The sequence below is a fragment of the Phocoena phocoena genome, chromosome 12 (assembly GCF_963924675.1).
Source record: "Phocoena phocoena chromosome 12, mPhoPho1.1, whole genome shotgun sequence".
Classification (NCBI taxonomy): Eukaryota; Metazoa; Chordata; class Mammalia; order Artiodactyla; family Phocoenidae; genus Phocoena; species Phocoena phocoena.
Window position 1 is genome coordinate 41,657,563 of NC_089230.1, and position 23,069 is coordinate 41,680,631.

The 23,069-nt window shown below is 44.4% G+C and overlaps 1 protein-coding gene across 3 annotated transcripts in view; it reads left to right on the forward strand.

The window, feature by feature from the left end:
* The window catches only part of MCM9 (minichromosome maintenance 9 homologous recombination repair factor), a 75,828-nt gene extending 74,017 nt beyond the window's left edge, over positions 1-1,811 (forward strand). For 2 of the 3 annotated variants that reach the window (XM_065888456.1, XM_065888457.1), the window contains one exon: positions 338-415. In XM_065888456.1, coding sequence (XP_065744528.1) covers positions 338-415 — 78 coding nt within the window. Of the gene's footprint in view, positions 1-337 lie in introns of all 3 variants that reach the window. The other variant, XM_065888455.1, reaches the window with a different exon arrangement.
* Positions 1,812-23,069: the final 21,258 nt, after the last annotated feature.

Sequence of the window (23,069 nt, forward strand, 5' to 3'; positions counted from 1 at the left end):
CATAGCCACCAGTCTGTCTTGTAGGAGAACATTTAACACGAGAGAGAAGACTGAGCATTCTAAAATGAATGAAATGGACTTTCAGAGAGATCTGAAAATATGTACACAAACCTGCTACTTCATTTTCTTTATTTTACTACCATTTTAGGTCAAATTAGAATGATTATCAGAACACTTGAATTCTGTCCTGATGAAAGTATAATTTCCTCCTGCTGCTCTAAGGGACTATATGTGGTATTAACCCGGAATTACATTGGACTTAAACCCTCAGATGGCATCTCAGAGAATAAAGAAATGAAAAGATTAAAGCAGTACACGTTTTCCTTATCTTCTGCAGGTTACAGAATCAGAGTGTGTGTCAACACCAGCCACGGGCAATGGAAGCAGAGATGACTTCAGGGTCCCTGAGAGATGATCCAGGGGAAGAATCAAAGCTCAGACCATCAGCTCAACAGGAAGTGAACCGTAGCACACATCTGTCCTCTACTGGAGGCAGGCCTGGGGGAAGCCCGCTTCTCAATCCCCCATCCCATCTGGGGCCCGATAGACCCACAAGTAGAAGGCATTCAGCTGGGCACAAAAATAGCCAAGATGACAGTTTGGACGGGTTTGACTCCATAGCAACTCATCCGATGGAACCTAAAAACACCGTTCCTGTGTCTCCTAGTCCCAAAACAAGTGGGGGGGAAATGGCTTTGAAAATCTCCAACAACAAATCGCAGGGTAAGGAGAAAAGGGAGCCAGGCCAAAGGAGCAAATTGGAAACTGGACCGCTTCCAACACCAGAAGAGACAGAAGCTCCATTGAGGCCAGACAGCCTTGAGGGTGAAAAGGCAAAAAAGGCAGCAATGGTTTCTGAAGCTGGAGTATCTGCTGACGAGCCAGACTCAGTACTGACTCATCACGTCCCCAGGAAACTGCACAAGCCGCGCAAGGAGAGGGCCCAGGAGTGGTGCAGGAATCCCGCCAGGCCGCCCTCGCAGCCCACAAGCTCTCCTCATCCTCGGCCCACTCCTGTACAGAGCCCAGAGAGAGTGCTTGGAACCCCCAAAAGAAAGAGACAGAAATCCCTTGCTCGGGTGCAAGAGCCCCACCTTGAAAGTGTTGAGAGTCCGGGTCCCCCTGTGGCCAAACTAGCAAAATTTACTTTCAAAAAGAAGTCAAAACTGATCCACTCTCCTGAAGATTGCAGCCCTGTGTCTCCTGGCACAAGTGAAACAGCAGTTCAGAGTCCTGAAATTCCCCAATGTAGAGCAAGAGGGAAAGCAGCTCTGCCTGGGAAGGGTCCAGACAAGCTGGCCTCTACCTCAGAAGTCAGAAGCCCAGCTCAGCTGCAAGATAAGACAAAGGAGGTGTCACGGCAGCCACCGGACAGAGACAGACCGAGAGAGAAGAGGGAACGTGCCCTTGCAAAGGGAGCTGTCCAGCCTGAATTAGAGCTTGGGAGCTACACTGGGCGTTTCCATCTTGCTTCTGAAAGAGACAGAAAGGAAGAGGTTTCGTGCCATAGTAAAAGTGGCAAGGTTCATGCTTGCACATTAACGAGACTGGCAAACTTTTCCTTTACTTCCCCCTCTGAATCCAAATCAGAATCCCCTCCTCCTCCTGAAAGTAAGAACCCGGGTGAGGGAGGCCCCAGCCCTCTTCTTGTGACCGCAGCTACAGTGCTTGGCAGGAAAAGGAAAACTTTTCAGCTGGGGGGATCCATCGAGAGACTGAATCTTTCCAAAACATCTCTCTTCACTTTACCGGAACTAGATGATGAACCATTAGACTTTGATTGGGATGAAGAAATAAGAAAAAAGCCATAATCATGAAAAGCTTTCTGGTCAAGTTTCACCCTCATCCACTCAAGCCCGCACCTTCAGGATATCAACATGGTGTTTATGGATATATAGAAGTATTGACCATATTGGGCGCCATTCTGAACACCAGCCCCCCCATCAGATCTTATAAATTCAGGTTTATCTTCATGATTTGAAAAGCTGTACAATCAATGAAGGTCAGTGTGATACCAGTGCTTGAATCTAATTAATTAACAATTGTGCTTGATTTTGCAGAGTACTTATATTCCCAAAGATGTTTGTTTGTTTTGTTTGGGTTTGGTTTTTTTTTTTAGGGGGTAGGTTTTCCTGCGATCCCTCCATTCACTCAGGAGCAAATGCCAGGAAGGTAACACTCACAACGCTGACAAGTCAGATGAACTCTTTTTCTGTTTGTTTGTTTTTTTCCTTTGTTGTTTTTTTTTTTTTCACCCAAGATGTGCTGAGTGTGGTAAATATTTATTATGACTTGCCAAAATCATGTGATTTTTAAATAATTTTTTTGTACTTATTCTCATGTGTCAGATTAAATATGACTGAAGCTTTTGTTTCTTTGAGAGGTCTTCTCACAGTTCCATGATAGTCATAGAGATCTGGCCACTGGTCAAATAGTAGCTTTCTTGGGGTATTGACCTTTTGAGTCTTCCTTTCTTTCTTGAGCCAACGGTTTGTGCTTCAGATTCTTTTTTATGTCTTGGGGACTTACCTTCAATACAATTTAAATCCTACAGTTGGAAGAAGAGAGTGTGCAGTAGTCTCAGTCATATATCATGGCATCCATCCAAGTGGTTAACATGGAAACATGATTCCTACTAAGTTATGATTCATTTGTCTTTAAAACCAAGCAATAACTGTGTTTGGTAGGAAAAGACCACTCAAGCTTTGTCTTTCTTAAATGCTTTTAGAGTAACTTTTTCTTTTAGAGTCTAGCAAGGGTTGTTAGGATTTCATAATTACAGATGTTCTCTTCTGAAGTTCGAATTTGGAAAATGATAATAGAATCTTTCATTGTCTGAGGGACTTTAGACATGAAGAATACTGGAAACTATATGTACTTTGTCTAATCACTTCATTAAATTCATACAGAAAAAAAATTAGGAATCTCAATTTTTCTTGAGCGTTTAAACATTAATTCCAAAATTGACTAATTAAATTTTCTGAAAAATTTTAAACTATGAGTACAAATTTAGTACGGATGAGTCTTGAAATCCTCAAACACCTTAAGCGGCTGATGAACAACATACACAAGCAGTGATTATAAGTTATTACTGCACATTCCCATAAACCTGTCCTAAAACATCAAGGCTATGGTTTAGGTAGTTTCTTCATTATTTCTGTACTTTACTAACTTCCCAGTGTAGTATGATTCTTAATGTGATATAGTCCTAATTTTTAAGTATTAGTACTTCCCTGAGTTTTAGCATTCTTACGAGAACTAAAGGAAAAGCAAAGCATCTGGGTTGTTGACTGGTGATTCTTGGCCTGGATATGGTCTGATTGTGAAGACTAGGGTATTTCAAACTTGAGCCACAGTGTCGAGCTGACTTTTTTTATGGTAAACTTTTAAGTTCCTTTCTTATAAATTATTGTCTTTGAAACTTGGTTTCTTTTGCAGTAGTGAGGTATGAAGCTGGGCATGGCTGATAATTCCTAACCTATTGATTTGCCATTAGGGTATTTTGATCTGTTCTGTTTTTTATCATTTAATATGGTTGTATTCTAGAGCTTTCATTTCAATCTTGATTGTAGAGCACTTAGTTTCATGTAGTTAACTTGTCTCTTCAGGACACTGAGTAATTCACATTTTAAAATACAGTGTTGAATTGTCCATCTTCCTTAGTTACTGTATATGACCGTCTGTGCCATCTTCCACCTGGTATTATCTCACCATATGTCCTATTATTTGTGCTAATAAATCCACCCTACTTTTTTTAGTACCTTCTTCTGCCAGGATCATTTGGTCAAGTTACAAGTTCCATGTGTTTATTCTTCAGTGCTTACCCAGAGAGCAATAACTATATATGTAAATATTATAAACAGACATAATTATTAGAAGAAATAAACTACTCAATATGACTGCTCCCCTACTTATTAAAAAAAATAAACTTCTGTCACAGCTTAGTTTCGTGTTATGACCGCCTCTGTACTTGTTTTTGATGTGCAAATTCTTACAACTCAGTCAATGGGAAGTCCCTTTATGTTCACACCAATGTCCTTTTAAGACTCTGACTGTCCCAAAAGCACCCAAGCTATCTGAAAACAACAGCATGTTCCAGACTCATTTTATTTTTTTTCCCAACTCAAGTCATAGAATCCACTACCCCTAAGGCACTTTATTCCTTTAGTGACAAACAGTATTAAAGGCCGAACATAGGGCTTTGGGGATGCATGGGGAAGTCAGCACTACCACTACTGTGGGGTCCCTGAGTTTCAGAGCCGAAAATGTTTAATGTCCTGAGGTCACGTTTTATCCTGCTGTGTCCTACTTTTTTTTATACTGTGTGATTTCACAACCACTAAGACTTTCTCTTATATGGTATTTAATGTGTGTACCAAGGAAAAACACATGTCTCAGGGGAAATATGTACAGTCTCAAAAATCATATTTGTAGTCAATAAAGGAAAGTATAAAAATAACCTTTAATTCTGAATCAACATGTCAGGATATAGTTTTTTCAGGCCAGTGGACTCCTTGAAAACATTTTAATAATGTAATATTATATAAACACAATAAAAGCTGTACCTAATTTTCTTTGTGAGAGGATCTTAATTCTATCATAACTACATAAAAGAGTTGAGTTTTCTGACATTGTTAAAGATATACTTTTCAGTGTATATGTGGTATTCTAAAATTTATAATAGGGATTTTATTATTTTAATTTTTAGTGTTTCTTAGAAATACAGACAAAGCAAGCATATTATTCTGATATCTTTAACTCTTTGGCTTAACTCAGCCAAACTGTAAACTTTTTTTTGAAGGTATACCAAAACTATAATAATAGAGATCTATTCTTGATTGACAGGCTTTAATTCTTGCAAACCTACGTATTCTTTATGTGTGTATTGTATGTGGTTTCTATGCCTTCCCCTAGTGCTAAATCTGCCTAGCTGGTGGAATTATTGGAAGAACAGTTCTAGAGAAAATCTTAGGTCAGCCACAAGGAAGATCCCTAGAGCTCACTTTCAGCCAATCCACAACACTTGGGTGTTCAGAACCTACCTACCCTGATGAATGTCTAAGTCTAGGGACTACCTGGGACCAGGTTAACCTTTCAGATGCAGCTTATCAGACACCCTAGTTCCAAACCTGACAAACTCAAAATGTGGAAGGCGAGGCCAGTGTGTATTCCTCAGTGTTCAGAATAACATTTTCCATGTCTGCTTTCCATATTGTTAACATTCAGGAAAGGTAAAAGAAGGCTCCTGGCTCACATTAGTACTGTCTCCAGTAGAGGTTTTGCTGTCTATGACCCACCTTGCAAGTGGCGAAGCAGCCCTCCACCCCAGGTATACGGGGGAGCATCACCCACACTCATTCCCTTCACTGCCACTCAGAGGACACACACAGGAAGCTGTGGTAACTCTTCCGTTGTTCTTACATCAGTTCCACCGTCTTCCCTCTTAAAGGCTTAAAAATGCATCTGAAGGTAATATTTGTAAACATGAACTTGACAGAAATGTTAACTTAAACTCAAGTAAACTGTTCATGTGTCTACGTAAATACTCTGATGCAAGATATAGAACAACAAGGGAAATAGGATATGCATGCTGGGCCTGATCTCACTAAGGAGTCGGGTGTAAGTTATTTATCTTGTGAGTGTAAATGGTTTTTAGGCCGCTCTTCTTTATGTTTCGTTGGAACCTTAAGCCCTGGCTGAATCGAACCACCAGAAAGCAAGTATCTGTATCGGGCACACTTCTATGTGGGGACAAAGTTGGTTTAATTTAGGGCTTCCGTAATAAACCAGTGTTGAAAGACTGCTTAATATTTCAGATCTAACTTTTTCAGTGCCTACTGATACATCAAGGAGACTGGCAGCACAGCAAAATTGGGAATCGGGCGAATTGGGTTCCAGGACTGAATGATCACTGAGCAGCAGTTATCTTACTTGATTTGGTGTGGCTGACTCCTGTCCCCTCCCTGGAACCCTTTGTCACTTGGCCTCCAGGACCTCACATGCCTGTGGTTTTCCTTACTAACCTCTTCTGGTCTCCTCAGCTTTTCTTCTCCTTACCTAGTTTCTCCTTCTCTCCCAGACCTTTCATGTTCTCATTGAGTCTTAGGACTCCCCACACCTATTGGTCAGCTGATGATTCCTTTCCTGAACTCCAGACTCCTCTATCCAACTCCTAGTCAATATACCTCCACCTCAACATATTTCAAATAATACTCCTGATCTTGTCCCCATCAAATGTGTTCATTTCCCAGATTTATCCATCTTGGGAAATTAGAGACTCCATCCTTCCAATTGCTTAGGCCAAAAACTTGAGTCATCCTTGACCGTTTACTTTCTCTTGTACCTCACACCCCATCTGTTAGCAAATCCTGTGGAATCTCTGTTTAAAATATATCTAGGGACTTCCCTGGTGGCGCAGTGGTTAACAGGGGACACGGGTTCGAGCTCTGGTCCGGGAACATCTCACGTGCCGTGGAGCACCTAAGCCCGTGCGTCACAACTACTGAGCCTGCGCTCTAGAGCCCGCAAGCCACAACTCCTGAGCCTGTGTGCAACAACTGCTGAAGCCCTCACACCTAGAGCCGGTGCTCCACAACAAGAGAAGCCACCACAATGAGAAGCCCGCGCACCGCAAGGAACAGCATCCCCCGCTCACTGCAACTAGAGAAAGCCCACATGCGGCAACGAAGACCCAACGCAGCCAAAAATAAATAAATAAATAATAATTTAAAAAAAATTGTCCACATCAAAAAAAAAAATCTTTAAAAAGAAAAATATATATCCAGAATCTGTACACTTCTCACCACATTTGCTGCTATGACACCAGTCCAAGCCACTATACTCTCTCACTGTGCTTCCCTACATGCTATTCTCAGCACAGTAATCAGAGTGAACCTGTCAGGTAATACTACTTCTTACCTCAAACCCTCCAGCAGCTCTCGTCTCATCCTGGGTAAAAGCCAAAGTCCATATAATATTGATCTCTAAGGCCCTGCACATCTGGCCACGTGCTACCTTTTTGACATCAAACACTAACCATGCTGGTTCCTATAATTCTCCAGACATGAAGCAGCCCCAGGGCTTTTTCACTTGCTCTTCTGTCTGTGGAGTGCTTTTTCTCTGGAGGTAATCACTCCTCACTTCCTTCAGGTTTTTGCTCAAATGTCACTTCAGTGAAGACTACCTACCTTCAAAATTGCAAAACGTTCTTCCCCTTACTTAATTTTTCTGTAGCATTCTTATCATCTGACACTATAACATTTACTCATTTAGTTTACTGTCTGTCACAGGTGCTAACCAAGGGTGAGGGATATCTAGAATGGATGGTAGAGGAGAGAGACCCTGAGTATCATTTGCTGCCTCCAGATCAGCTGCTGTGGGCAGGGGGTGGGGGACTGAGGGGTAGGCGCGCGGCTGTGGCTTATACCACATCGGGCACAACAGCTGCCGTTGGCGCTACAGGTTAATGGAGCTTGGGGTACTCTGCTGACATTTTCCCCGATCTAATTCTTGTAGAGGCCAGACTGATGAATTAAATGGAAATTGATGGGGATCACCACTCTCCTTCCTTTAGGTCTTCAAGGGTGGCGCTACTTTCTGCTATTTGCCTCGGGGATGTGTGTAATTTGCAGTCTTGCTCAGAGGGCGAGTAGAGGGGGAGCTTCAGAGGCTCCCACTTGTCCTTTCCCACTTTTATTCACAGGCTAAGGAACCAGTGTGGATATGTGAGTGTTCTGGCAACTTCCAAGTATTATCTATTTCAGCCTACTCTGAAGTAGACCTGGGTCCATCTATTACCTGGCCCACACACACAATTTTTCTACCGGGGGGACGTGTTTGTATCATACTGGGTATCATTTTTCAACTCAGACCTTGTGTCCAATGGTTCTCAAAGTATTAAGTATTGGGCTATTTCCTTTCCCCAGGGTATAGTTACCCAGGTAAATACCTGCCAGTCCCTTTGTAGAAGGACTGGAGTAATCTCTGTCATATAGTCTTGCCAAGGTGTTACAGGGTACTTCTACCTAAGGACCTGACCTTTGCTTAAGTCAACGGGCCCTGAGTCCAGAACTTAATCCAGGTCCAGAAGCTGGTCAGAGAATTCTGACTTTATTGGCACAGCTGCCCTCAGCCTGTTCCAGATCCTTTCTCTTGACCAGTGCATCTGGAGGCCATGTTAAACTACAGATTGCTGGTCCCCACCCCCCCAGAGTTTCTAACTGAGTAGGTCTGGGCTGGGGCCTGAGAATTGGTTTCTGACAATTTTCCAGGCAATGCTGATGCTACTGGTCAGAGACTACACTTTGAAAACACTGTGTATAGTTTGATCTCAGGACTCATCTCCGGGCTCCAGCCATTTCCACAGCTCTGTGTGAGCGTCTCCCTGCTGTTCTGACCCTGCTCCTCAGTGAGGCGTTTACTCCCACCTTGCTTCTGACAGTTAAGCATTGTCATCTGGCCTCTAGGGTTCTGGGATCTTCTCTCTCCACGTGGATCAATCATCGGATGTAGGCTGCCCCTGGGGAGAGGGCCTGTCCTTGGGCTAGGGCTCTGGGCTGAGCGTAATCTCCGGGGGCGGAGACTCGGCTGTGAGCTGTCATTGCGGTACGCGGGCCTCTCACTGTTGTGGCCTCTCCCGTTGCGGAGCACAGGCTCCGGACGTGCAGGCTCAGCGGCCATGGCTCACGGGCCAGCCGCTCCGCGGCATGTGGGATCTTCCCGGACCAGGGCACAAACCCGTGTCCCCTGCATCGGCAGGCAGACTGTCAACCACTGCGCAACCAGGGAAGCCCTGATGCAATACTTTTAAAAGTCAAAGCACAAAAAAAAAAAAAAAAAAAAAAATCCACGAGGAGCAAAATATCAAACTTTTAAATAATGGCGGGATCAACGTTACTGATCTCTCTTTTTGCCTCAGCATGGCACCGTCTGTGTATCCTCACTAGAGTGTAAGCTCCTTGAGGGCAGGGGTTTCTGTTTGTTTTACTCACTGATGGACCAATTCTTAGAAGAGTTCCTGGCACATAGTTGATGCTCGATAAACATTTGTTGAATGAGACATTTAAGACATTTGAGGGAAGAACGACCATTTGTCTACACTTCCCCATTTCTCCCTCTTCTTTTCCCAGTGTTTCTCAGTTAGTGTTGACTAGATACAAGAGGCTGCTTCTCCTTGGAGCCAGGAGACTCGAAGGGAGCTTTGTGCCATGTAGGGAAAGCACCTGACAAAAATAGGATGTATCTTATTATTAAGGTCAGTTTTGAGATGTGTGTGTTTGAAAGCCTTTTCTTCCTTGATTTCATCATCGGATTTAAGGGATAGATGTAGTGCATGTCATTGTGCTAACTAACAACAGCTAATTTGTTGTCAGGCTTGTATAATTATGAGAAACAGTTTTCAGAACTGCTCCTAAAAAGTTGCCCTGCCCCCAAGAATAGAGGGATTTAGGATTCCAGGACCAAAAGCAGAAGAGCAAATCTTGATGCCAAGTGGAGAATGTAAAGGTCAGCAGGCTGCTCTCCTTCCCTGCTTTTTATCTCCTTGAGACTTATGATTATCCGAGCGGAGCACTAAGGTTGGTGTTAGCACGTGGAGGGAACGCCCTCCAGGTGTGGCTGAGATGAGAGCATTTTTGCACGTGATGCTGGAAGAGGATGTGGTCAGGGCTGCCGGGCGCTGACTCTAGTGAGTCCCCTCCTTACTGGAGGGCCTGTTGTCACCACACCCTGCCCTCTTAGCACTCACGACCAATCCTAAGTTCTTTTTTAGTCAGTGAAGGGAACTTGGGAGTCTGGGTCAGATGAGAATCTCAGGGGGTTAAAGGCAACTCCCACTCACTATAGAAAAATGAGATTGTTTGTGTCCTGCTAAGGCTGGAGTACAGAAGAAATCCCAAGCACCAGATCTCCAATGTCATTTCCAAACAAGCCAAAACAAACAAACAGAAACAAGCCTGCCAAATAAAAATTTAGACCTGAGAAGTTTCAGAAGCAGATGAACTGAGTCTCGTTGTTCACCCCTCTCTGGAGGAGCAAGAGCCATATATGCAGATGTTGGGGTGGTGATGGGGTCCTGCCTCATGACATGTATGGACCGCTCTCCTCCCAGGCACAGAGGGATCTGAGAGTGGACGATTGTGACGATATGGGAAGATGAAGGAACTGACTGGTATTGAGCACCTGCTATGTGCTAGGCATCCTATTAGACACTTCATGTATGTGTGTGAGTCCACATGTATGAGATATAGATGGATGATAGATAGATAGATATTTAGTTCTCGCAGCAGTTCTGTAAGAAAGTTATCATTAACCCTGTTTACAGATGGAAACATGATCAGAGGGACTGTGTTAATTTTTCAAGGTCACACAGCTAACAAATGGCTTCTGGAGGAGGCACTGTTTGATTCAAAACAAGTGCCTCGTCAGCTATATCACGACAGCTCCCAAAAGAAATGTGACTGTGTCAGGGCAAGGCCAAAGTCATAAGGGCGCTGGCTCATCTCCCATATAGTCATCATGTGCTTTCAGAAGGAAACGTGTGGACAGCCCTCTCCTATGGGCACTAAGCTAGGGCAACAGTGCTGGGCTGAGTGCAGGTCCCTCTCCTCTACAAGCAGACCTGGGCAGCTGCTCCATATCCGAAGCAGGGGACTCCTCCACGCCTCAGCCCTGGTTCAGCACCTAAGAAGATGCAGTAACACCCCAGGGCAGTTGTACTTCACCACGCCAGGAGGGCCGTCACCTGTGCTGGGCTCTGGGCACCATCCGCGTAGAACACACTGAGAAGGCTGCCGTGGAGGACGGCGAGATGCAGCCCAGCCAAAGGGCCCTTTTTATTTTCCATCAAATGTGTGCAAATACTTTCCTTCCTGGAGGACTTTTCCTCATTAAAAAGCTTTCAGTCATGGGACCCTAGATAACCCTCCGGAAGGGGTTTTTGTCTGTCCGTTTCCTGTGTTTACTTGCCTTGAACAAACATGGCTCTGACAAGCCAAGTCCCCCGGAAAGGGAATGTAGGCCAGCCCGTTCTGTCTACTGCTCACACCGCTAGGGGGCATGAAGGATATCTGGCAGGGGAACTGAAAAGGCTGGAATGCCTAAACTCACCAGCAGAAGCTGAAGACCTGCCTGCATTCAACTCTCATGATGAAAACACTTCTTCCACAATCAGCCTCCTCGGGCACTTCCAGCAGCAGACACACAGGCCACCTGAGGGGTGGACCAGAGCAGGTGGGAGCACCTCAGCGGGCGCCCCATTCGATCGTTGTGGGACAGGCTCCATCTTCTGAAGACTTTGATAATGTGTACCTGAAGAGCCGGCGGCAGCAGGGCTTTGAAACCCTCTGAGCCATGAGGTCAGAGTCCGTTTCATAGAAGCTGTACTCTGAAAGAATATACATTCAATCACACGATTCCTTTGGGCCTTGTACTCCAATCCACAAGGCCCTCAGATAGATTTTTGTTAATCAGAAGCTTTAAAAAAATGCCCAGAATCTCCCACAAGCAATAGCCTGCATTATTTTTTTGTCATTGAGGTATAATTGACACATTACATAGGGTAAGTTTAAGGTGTACAACAGTTGTTTTGGTACGTTTATATAGTGTGTGATTACTGCTGTGGAGCTAGCCAGTACCTCCATCATATCACATAATTATCATTTCTTTTTTGTGGTGAGAACAATTAAGATCTAATCTCTTAGCAACTTTCAAGAATCTAATGCAGTATTATTAACTGTAATCACCGTGCTGTGCATTAGATTTCCAGAACTTATTCGCCTTATAACTGTAAGTTTGTAGCCTTTGACCAACATCTCCCCATTTCCTCCACTCCCCAGCCCCTGGTAACTACCTTTCTACTCTTTGTTTTTATGAGCTCAGCTATTTTAGATTCCACATATAAGTGATATCATTACAATATTTGTCTTTCTTGGTCTGGCTTATTTCATTTAGCATAATGCCCTCAAGGTTTATCCATGTTGTTGCAAAGGGCAGGATGTCCTTTCTCATGGATGAATAATATTCCATTGTTTATGTGTACATTTTCTTTATTCCTCTATTGACAAACTCTTAAGTGGTTTCCGTATCTTAGCTACTGTGAATAATGCTGCGTCAAACATGGTGGTGCAGATCCTGTTTTCATTTCCTTTGGGTATATACCCAGTAATGGAATTGCTGGATCATATGGTAATTCTATTTTTAATTTTCTGAGGAACCTCCATACTGTTTTCCATAGTGACTGCACCAATTTACATTCCCACCAACAGTGCACAAGGGTTCCCTTTTCTCCAAATCCTTATCAACACTTGTTATCGCTCTCTCTCTTTTTTTTTTTTTGAGGATAGCCATTCTAATAGATGTGAAGTGATAGCTCATTGTGATTCTGATTTGCATTTTCCTCATGATTAGTGACATTGAGCATCTTTTCATGTACCTGTTGGCCATTTGCATCTCTTTGGAGAAATGTTTATTCAGCTTCTCCATTTTTAAATCATTGAAGTTTTTTTCTATTGAGTTGTATGATTTTTTAAATATATTTTGGATATTAACCCCTTACCAGGAGTATGATTTGCAAATATTTTTACCCATTTGGTAGGTTGCCTTTTCACTTTGTTGGTGGTTCCTTTTGCCATGCAGAAGCTCTTTAGTTTGATGTGGTCCCACTTGCTTATTTTTGCTTTCGTTGCTTTTGCTTTTGGTGTCAAATCCAAAAAAATTGCAAAGGCCTATGTCAAGAAACTTACCCACTGTTTTTTCTTTTCTTTTTTCCTATTAAAAAAATTTTTTTTTATTGGAGTATAGTTGATTTACAATGTTGTGTTAGTTTCTGCTGTACAGCAAAGTGAATCAGTTATACATATGTCCACTCTTTTTTTAGATTCTTTTCCCATATAGGTCATTACAGAAACCATTGTTTTCTTGTAGGAGCTTTACAGTAGGTGTGGGTTTGGCCCTCAGGGTGTTAGGGGTACCCACAAGCCAGTTGGGGGATCCTCTGGTGAGGTTTCTCCAGCAGTTCATAAGCAGGCTTTCTGCTGGAGTTTAGAACACAGTCAGCAGGAACCGTGTCCCTTTAATGCCCTCTGATATGCTTATCTGCCTCTTTCCCAACCTCCTCCCTCCCCATAATCATGGAACTCTTGCTTCAGTACTCTGGGTGCAGCTCTGGAGAGATGATTTCTTTAGCAGCGTCCTGCACAGCTGGGACAGCCAGACGCTCACTCACCACTCCCCCAGTCCCCCACCAGAGGGATCCCTGGGCTCTTCCTTCTCTAAGCTGGGCTGCCTTGGAGGGCAGGAACTTGGCAAAGTTCCTCTTACCCACTCCAACACATCCAAACTTGTATTTTTTTATTTTTTTGCACCAACAGAGTGCTGGAACTTCTCCTCTAGAAACTTGAACTTCTATTAAGGCTCTCTCATCCATGGGTATCTGCCACAATCAGCATCTTCCAGGTGCTCTCAGACTGTGGCCCAGAGGGGTTGGAGCTGGCTCACAGGCTCCTGCTGGCTGCATAGCCCATACCAGGGTCTGTCTGCCTGTTACCCAATGCACGGGTGGGTGAGATGCCTCTGGGTCCCTTGGCATATGGTGCTGGATCCCATAGCTCCCAGAGACACTTTTGTCCATGGATAGAGGCCAAATCTTAGGTGTTAAAGGGGGATAAAAATAAGGGACATCTTATTCTGCCATGATGCTAACATCACTCCTCCCAATAGCCTGCATTTTGGCAATCCAGATTTTAGCGTCCATGCAGGTGTGACAACAGAAAGAGCATGGAGTTGGGTGCCAGACAGAGCTGCTACTCACTAGCTTTGTGACTGCCAGAGGTACTTGATCTGAACATCAACAAAACGGCACAGTTTCACCTTTGTAGGACTGTTCAACACCAACAAGTATTTATCAAGGGCCTACTTACTGTGTGCCAGGCACCGGGCTAGGCACTGGGGATATGATAAATGGTAAGACAGACGTGGTTGGTGCCACTCTTGCACATTACAATCTAGCAAGGACTGTATCACTAGTAGGGATGTGTCTAAAGTGTCTGCACAGTGCCTGGCACATCCCAGACACTTAACACATATTAGTGTTTTTTTCTCCCATCCTTTCCCTCCCGTCTCCTTCTCCTCAAAAATATGGATTGTAGGGCCAGGTCAAGACTCCCCTTTGGCAAAGTGGTTTTCTGGAGCAAATGGCAGGATAGGCTCCTTTCTCGTGGCTGAATAATATTTCATTGTATTTACTTGAGCATATGATGCTAAGTGAGACAAGTCAGACAGAGAAAGACAAATACTATATCTCACTAAAATGTGGAATCTAAAAAAGGTAACCTTGTAAAAAACAGAGTAAAATTGTTACCAGGAGATGGGACTGGGCAGGGACAAGTTTGATGTTGTTTAAGGGTATAAACTTGCAACAAGTAGCGAATAAGCCATAGAGATCTAATGCACAGTATAATGAAGATAGACAACAGTGTTGTACTGTAATTATGTAGTGTGATGAATATCTCTACAATGGGAATCATATTGCAATATATAAATGTATCAAAGTAACACACTGTATACCTTAAATTTACACAATGTTATATGTCAAATTTATTCAATAAAAAAAGTGGGTTTCTGGAAACACAGTTAGAGGCGATTCATTCATACTTTACTTTTTAATCTGCCTTTACTTAGCACCTACTGTTTGCCAGACTGTGCTAAGCCTGAGGGATCTGTAATAGATATTTGTTATTGTCTGGCCACCATTATCTGAGCCACCCTCCTTATTTGAGGAATTACCTCACCATCTCTGACCAGGCTGAAAACATCAGCTACTCACCTTCATTCTGATCATGGGCACTTTGACTGAGGCTTAGCCAATCAGGTGCATGCACCCTGGTGCACCTGGGAGCCAGAGAGGCCAGGAAGTAGGGCGAGGTGGATAATCCAGCAAGGGGGAGGCCTGTGGCAGATGCTGCAGCAGCCTGTCATTTCCAGGAACAGTCGGCAGTGCCAGTGGGACGACAGTGCATTCTGGACATCAGGTGGCCTGGTTTGGTGGTGTGAGTTTTGAGTGTGGTCCTGGTTGCTTTTAGTTTCCTTTTTTCATACCTACTTTCTGATTTTCCCACTGGTTCAGTGAGCTACCCAATTCCTTTTAGCAAAATCCTTGCATACTTAAATCAACACAGATGGGTTTTGTTCTTCACAGCTAAGAACCCTGATTGACAAAAGAAGAAAAACAGTTAAGTCTGACCCCTGTCCCTCAAGAGCTTAGCACACAAGTGATTTCAATACAGCCTGTGTACTGGAGGAAAGACAGGACTCGTTTGGAACATCTACTGTGCTGGACTGTGAAATTCAGTAATGAACACACAGGACTTCTGGTGGCAAGGAGCTCAGTCTATTGGGAGAGATGGATCTATCAACAGATAAATCGTATAGCAGTGTCATAAGAACAGTGCTGGAGACGTGTGCAGGGAGTGATGGAAGCACCAGCTCAGGTGAGGGAGGGCTGCTGACGGACGAAGGCTTAAGAGAGGAGGACGCGATGTTTGAGGCAAGTCTTTTTTTTTTTTTTTTTTTTTGCGGTACGCAGGCCTCTCACTGCTGTGGCCTCTCCCGTTGCGGAGCACAGGCTCCGGACGCGCAGGCTCAGCGGCCATGGCTCACAGGCCCAGCCGCTCCGCGGCCTGTGGGATCTTCCAGGACCGGGGCACAAACCCGTGTCCCCTACATCGGCAGGCGGACTCTCAACCACTGCGCCACCAGGGAAGCCCTGAGGCAAGTCTTAAGAGTAAAAGCAAGTCAGACAAAGGCAGAGGAGCCTGGTGGAAAAGAAGGCATTTTCTGTGCAAGAGCAAAGGCCCAGAGGAGAGTCAACGTGGTGTGTGTGGAATTAAGCAGTTTGGTGTTGCTAGAACCACTGTGTTCCTGGTGAAGAGTAAAAAAGTTATCAGGGGCCAAGAGAGAGGTGCGCTTTGAGTACAAGACTTAGATGCAGAGGTAAGAGTGGGGAATAGCTCCCTAGGGGAATGGGAGATGATGAGGACCAAGGATAAGGAAAAGATGCCGTGGTGCAGAAGGCCCAGGAGAGGCTGGAGACCATGATATTTTAGTAGAACTTAGCCATGTGGTCAGAGATTTTCTCCAGAAATACTTAGCTACCAGTGTATAGCCGTAAAGAAGGATATTGGTCCAGAATTAGGGTTTTGCTGTAAAAATGAAGGCATCTGAATTTGGAGAGCCTGATCTTGGACCAGGTTTGCTCAGGTAGAACAAGCCACACACTTGAAACCTGCCTTCAGTTTGGATGGAGGAGAAGATATAGGACTGGGATGAAGACGGTGGGAGGGTATAGTCTTGACTGAAATCTGCCACATATGGCCCAAATCCATTTCATGCCCTAACACAAGAGTCATTATATATTTTGAGTATAAAATTACGAATGTAAAAGAAAATTTTAAAATAATCGTCTCAATTCATGACACTGTGGGGATCAAGATGTTCTTCACATTTTTATAGTGCATTTACACAGCATTCATTTCCCTTATGAGGAAAATGTACAAGTACTCTTTAAGCATTTTAAGGAAAAAGCTTGAAATAATTGTAGCAAACATTTATAGAGGGCTTTCTGTGTATAAAGCACTTATTTACTCTTCATAAAAACCCCCTGAGGGGGCATCATTATTAACCCATTTTACAGATGGAGGAACTAAAGGGCAGAAAACTTAAGTGACTTGCCCAAAGTCACACAGGGGGAAGTGGGAAATCTGAGATCTGAACCCAGACGGTCTGGCTCTGGAAGCAGTGCCCCTAACCATATACTCTACTGCCTCTCCCTGGAAATGTCACCACATCCTCACAATTAGAGGCTGAATTGTGTGCCCTCAAATTTTATATGTTGAAATCCTAACCCCTAGTACCTCAGAATGTGACTGTATTTGGAGAAATGGCCTTTAAAGAGGTGATTTTGCTAAAATGAGTCCATTAGGATGGGCCCTAATCCAATCTGACTGGTGTCCTCATAAGAAGGGGAAATTTGGACACAGACAAAGGTCAGATGATGTGAAGACACAGGGAGAAGATGGCCATGAAAAAGCCAAGGAGAGAGGTCTCAGAAGAAACCAATCCTGCCAACACTTTGATCTCAAACTTCTAGCCTCCAGAACTCTGAGAAAATAAATTTCTGGGGTTTCAGCCACCCAGTCTGTGGCACTTTGTTACAGCAGCCCTAGCAAACTAATACCCTCATAGACCATGAGTTAAGAAGGAGAGGGAAAAGGGTGAGGCCACAAAGAAATTAATCTTGCAAGTGAATTCCCCTTCTCATTTAAAATAAAAAATATATGCATTTCATTAGATAATAAAAGCTTTAACTAGATGGTGTTTTAAAAGAATTAACTTGGAATTCAGTTCTGTAATGGGAGTAAAATAAAGCATCAACCGAGCATCAACCGTCTCCATTGATACTGAGGTAGTATCACAGACAGGAAAAGGCAGCTTAATTAAGGCCAAAGTGTGCTTGTTAATTGGCTGTCATCCCCTCCAGGGAGCCTCCCAAGGGATGCCGTTTACAATTAGAGAGCATGGGTTTATTGACCGAAGATGAGGTAAGCTGGGCGTTAAGTGCACTATGTTTCCTCAGAGGGCGGCAGTCCTTCATTAATAATGAATTCAGTCTTTCCTCATGTCTTCTGAGTTTCCCACTAATACTGGAATCATTGGTGTGAAACATGAGGCCTTCCAGCAATTATAGGCAATGGAGAGATTCTTAGAAAGTGCAATAGTATATTCCAGGGTAAAACTAATTTCCAGCATACTTATTTTTTCTCTAATGAATTTCAACCCGCGTGTATTCAGTACTGACTGCCTGCGAGGTGGTGCCGGCTGGCTCTGAAGATCTCACTGGTGTCAGGATTCTGGAAGCTTTGTAGCCTGAGGCCCTTCGGAGGTGTATTTTCTGAGAAATAAATTAGGGAACGTCCCAGTCACAGGTCTGAATCGTTTTAAGATCAAAAAGCCTTGTTTGTAGATTTGGAAAAATTCAAACTTTGATCAGGTTGTCACATTTTCAGTTCCTGCTCCATGCCTTATAGAGCTATGCGTTTCATGTTTCAAAGTTTAAAATCAGAGAGTAAAATTAAATGTCTCATTTTTACATGTATTTTCATTTTTACATTGTCTCGTTCCTCTCTGCACCTGAGAGTCTGGGTTCTCCTTTTACCGACTTATTTCTCACTAGCCTTGAAAGGCATCAGCATTCTGTGTATATCAATATAGGGTTGACATGATGGACGTTTCTGGAAAACTCCATCCCGGGTCAGAGAAATAGTCAAGAACATTTTTTTTCTCAAGGGCACTGAACTTTCAAAGATCAACTGAAGTACCTGCATGAAAAAGCTACTTGATTCAGAGCTGGGGGGAAGAGGAATTTGATAATTCTTAGAAACAATATACAGTGGTTGCCATTTAATGTAACTTTGAATAAATGAATGGGAAAAAAGAAAAGTGTGGGGAAAAGAGGCAAACACAGAGGAGACAGATGGAAATAGACAAATAGAGACAATTTAAAAGAAGTGATGCAGGGGTTTCCCTGGTGGCGCAGTGGTTGAGAGTCCGCCTGCCGATGCAGGGGACGCGGGTTCGTGCCCCGGTCCGGGAAGATCTCACATGCCGCAGAGCGGCTGGGCCCATGAGCCATGGCCGCTGAGCCTGTGCGTCCGGAGCCTGTGCTCCGCAACGGGAGAAGCCACAGCAGTGAGAGGCCCGCGTACCACAAAAAAAAGAGAAGTGATACAGGAACAAAAGCATAGCAAGATGTGCCCAGGCCCAGAGACACAGGCAGAAATATATGTATTAGAAAGAAATACACAGAGTCATATTAGCGCCATACCCAACTTTCATGACATGTCATACCTCGTCTTAAGATACTATTACTTTAAAAGCTGTGTCACATTTTTCACACCAAAACGAAAGTAAAAAACCCAAATTTAAAACATAAACAAGAAATAAACTTTGTTCCACAAGCCAAAATAAAATAACACTGAAGGCCAAATCTGACTGGGCTGGGGATTTCTCACTTCTACATTTTGGCCACGTGTGAGCATGTACATGTGTACACACACACACACACACACACACCCCTAATGGTTTTGGACGATGAGAGAAGCTACTGCTCTGCCGTCGTATGGCTTGGCAGCGTCATTCAGAGTGAGGAGACACACAGTGATGGTGATTTACATCAACCAGAGCAATGGCCTGTGGTGGGTTTGACTGTGTGTAGAAGTGGCCATAGGCTATTGGTAAACAGACTCAAAGCTGCACTCATTCTTGACTTTTCTTTTGTTTTAGGAGCCGGCCTTGGGTGTCCCCTCCCAGGCCAGGCCTGTTCCCCGTCTTTCTTCTCATCATTGCTCTCTTTATTTTACTCCCTCACCAGTCAGAAAACCCAGGCTATGTGGCCTGAACGGAATGAGAACCGTTGAGTAAGAAGAAACATCCAAGCAGAAAGAAAAGAATTTTCAAATTTCTTGTCCGACACTGCGCCTTCTTGATTAGCCTCAGCAATTGGGATCAATCCAGTTATTCCCATGTAGCAATATTTTTCATTCCCCAGCGTTTAGAAACCATCTCTCTATTCCTCTTATAGTCTCTGGTCTTTTGCATCTCTGTCTCTCCAGATGGCTTCTTTTTTTTATATATAAATTTAGTTTTTTCTTTATTTTTGGCTGCGTTGGGTCTTCGTTGCTGCGCGCGGGCTTTCTCTAGTTGCCACGAGCAGGGCTACTCTTCATTGTGGTGCGCAGACTTCTCATTGCGGTGGCTTCTCTTGTTGCGGAGCACGGGCTGTAGGTGAGCAGGTTTCAGTAGTTGTGGCTCGCGGGCTCTAGAGCACAGGCTCAGTAGTTGTGGTGCACGGGCTGAGTTGCTCTGTGGCATGTGGGATCTTCCAGGACCAGGGCTCGAACCCATGTCCCCTTCATTAGCAGATGGATTCCCAACCACTGCACCACCAGGGAAGCCCCCCAAATGGCTTCTTTTATTACTATTATTAATTTATTTATTTTTGGCTGTGTTGGGTCTACGTTGCTGCGCATGGGCTTTCTCGAGTTGTGGCAAGCCAGGGCTACTCTTTGTTGTGGTACGCGGGCTTCTCATTGCGGGGGCTTCTCCTGTTGCGGAGCACAGGCTCTAGGCGAGCGGGCTTCAGCAGTTGTGGCACGCGGCTTCAGTAGTTGTCGCTCACGGGCTTAGTTGCCCCGCAGCATGTGGGCTCTTCCCGGGCTAGGGCTCGAACTGGTGTCCCCTGCATTGGCAGGCAGATTCCCAACCACTGTGCCACCAGGGAAGTCCCCTCGATATAATTTTAGAGTGTGTTTGCCCTTGGCACTATACTGAAGGCAGCAGTGAATAAAAATTCTACTGGGAAAATACAGTAATATTACAACTGGTGGTGAGGGTGAATTTGTAAACACACGTTTGTTTTCAAGTTTTCTGCGCCCCAAGGCATTCCCAGGGCTGAGAAATTTGGTGAATTCGAGGAAAACAGAGGAACCTGGAAATCTGGATGTTCCACCACCTGCTCACAGACCACAGGGAACTTCGCAGCCAGTACATTTGTGGAGGCTGGTGCCAGGGGGACTGAAAGTGAAAGCGGGCTGTGGATTTTTCTATCTTTTCATTCAGCTCTTTTTCAAACATTCTTCCCCTTTCAAGAAGCATTGATGTGCCTTTCTTTTAAAGTTAACACTGTAAGGAATCGAAGCCTCATTTCCTGGAGATACAGAGTTGGACAGCAGTCATCCCTCAAACGGGCCCCCACGGAGAAAATGTGGAGACATGAGCTCCCAACTCAGGCTTCCGGCAGATGCATATTGAACCCCTCGGACTGGAAGCTGAGGTCATGGATTACTCTCTCATTGCTCTCAAGGGTCAGTTCAACTTATATTTCCTGTCACTGTTGTCTTAGACCACGCATAACTCAGTCTTTCTCAGCCCATTTCCACACACACAGATTTCTAAATCAGTTGTGAAAAAATACCATTAATATCTCTACATTCAAGAAGAGATGCTAATGGGAAGGGGGCGGAGGAACTACTGTGGATTGGCAGTAATAGGGGTCAAATAAAATAGGGCAGCAAATCAGGAAATGGGGTCGTGGCAGTCGCTTGAGGAGAGGAAGTTAAGCAAACTGGCCAACATAACCACTGCAACATTTTCCGTTTTCCCTGGAAACTTCATTTGCATAAGTGGGCCGGTAGGAGCTTGTGGTGGGAGGAGTGTGAGCTTTGCTACCGGATAAATACAGGTAGGAATCCTGCCTCTATCGCTAGGTTCTGTGGTATTGGACAAGTTTCTTAACCCTTCTCAGCCTCAGGTCAGGGATACTTCCTAACTTCCAAAACTGTTGTAAGAAACAGATCGTGGTTTGCCGAGTGGTTGGTATACAGAGGCACTCACTACACTGTAGAACTCAGGGTGTGCCCCGCAGTGCACTGGCCTGATGCTCACTTTGATGGGGGCAAGGAAAGAGGAAAGACAGCCAGGAGGCTAGCAGGACCCTGGCGAGAGCAACGTTAAACTCACATTAGCTACTTAATTTGCTTTTGTTGTCCTTATCACATCCTCACCAGCATTTCCCCCAACTTCAAGTCAAATGATGACCCAAAGAGATGACAAGACAAAATAATGTCAATATCGTGAGGCGTCTGAAATTTTTACCCTCTTTGCAGGCTAACAAGTGAGCCAGTCACAGCTTCACTGATGCTGGCATTGACGTCCCCTGGTCAGAGACAAAGGGCGTTATTACTCGCAGCACAGCAGGCAGCATGAGCTTCACATTCTCACGGCTTCCTCTTGAGCCCCGAGTCCCATGGGGGTGATGCCGAGGTGGGCACAGGCAGATGCTATGCACACAGTGGATTTCTGTCAAAGCTGAGGAGCTGTGAGCTTAGAAAACCTCCGATCTTATAGTGGGCTCTTGGCAAACCTGCCCAACCTTTGTTCCAGAGATAGACATTACCTTTACCATCCTTGCCAGAAAACAAATCTGCCCCCAGCCCCTGAAAGAGACTCCATCTCTATCCTCCAAGGCTTTTTTGTGTACAATATCCTTGGAAAGACGGTCTGGGACAAGAGTTGTTACAACGCATGTAGAAACGACACAGAGAATTACCCTCCATCCCCCAACAAATAAGACACAGCCAGAGGCAGAACTCAAAAGAAGACAGTGTGATTAGATGGGAGGTGTTTAAAAATGTATTAATTTAAGCAATACAATTGATAACTTTCCATGGAACCTTAAATAACATAGCTCTCAATTGCCTGAGAATATAGGGAGAGATGATTATTGCTCCCTTACATGCTACTTTGGAAGCTGCCGCCTACACTGATCATAGCGCCTCGGCTGTGGGGACTTGGCACCTACTGATACCATCTTGGCTAAAGGGCCTGCCCTGATGTTTTGGTCCATGCAATTTCCAATTAGCTTGGAAATGGGATTTTAGCCTATTGAAAGGAAATGCATCAGGGACTTTTTTTTCCCCTAGTTAATGCAAAGGAAAGAAATAAGATAGTCCTTTCTGAGTTTCTTTGGACTTTATGAGATTAAAAATGGTTTTGGAGAAAGAATTCCTTCAGAAGCCACATGTGGAGATTGTGGAATCCTGAGATTTATCCAGATAAATCGTCTTATCAGCGTGCGTTTGTGAGGTCAGACATGGTTCTCGTAATGACTTGAGGACCTGGAACACATCCCACCAAAGGGTTTCCAGCATTTCAGGTCCGGAGCACACCCTTTGGAGTCCTAAAAATGGAACCATCTCGAGGACCTTACACCCTTATTTGGAGGCACAGCCCTGCCTCCACTTTTAGACCACCCAGGGATCTGGTGTCCTATGTTTTGGTTCAAAAGTATTTTCAATATTTGCCGCGGGGCTTCCCTGGTGGCGCAGTGGTTAAGAATCCGCCTGCCAATGCAGGGGACGCGGGTTCGTGCCCCGGTCCGGGAAGATCCCACATGCCACGGAGCGGCTAGGCCAGTGAGCCACAACTACTGAGCCTGCGTGTCTGGAGCCTGTGCTCCG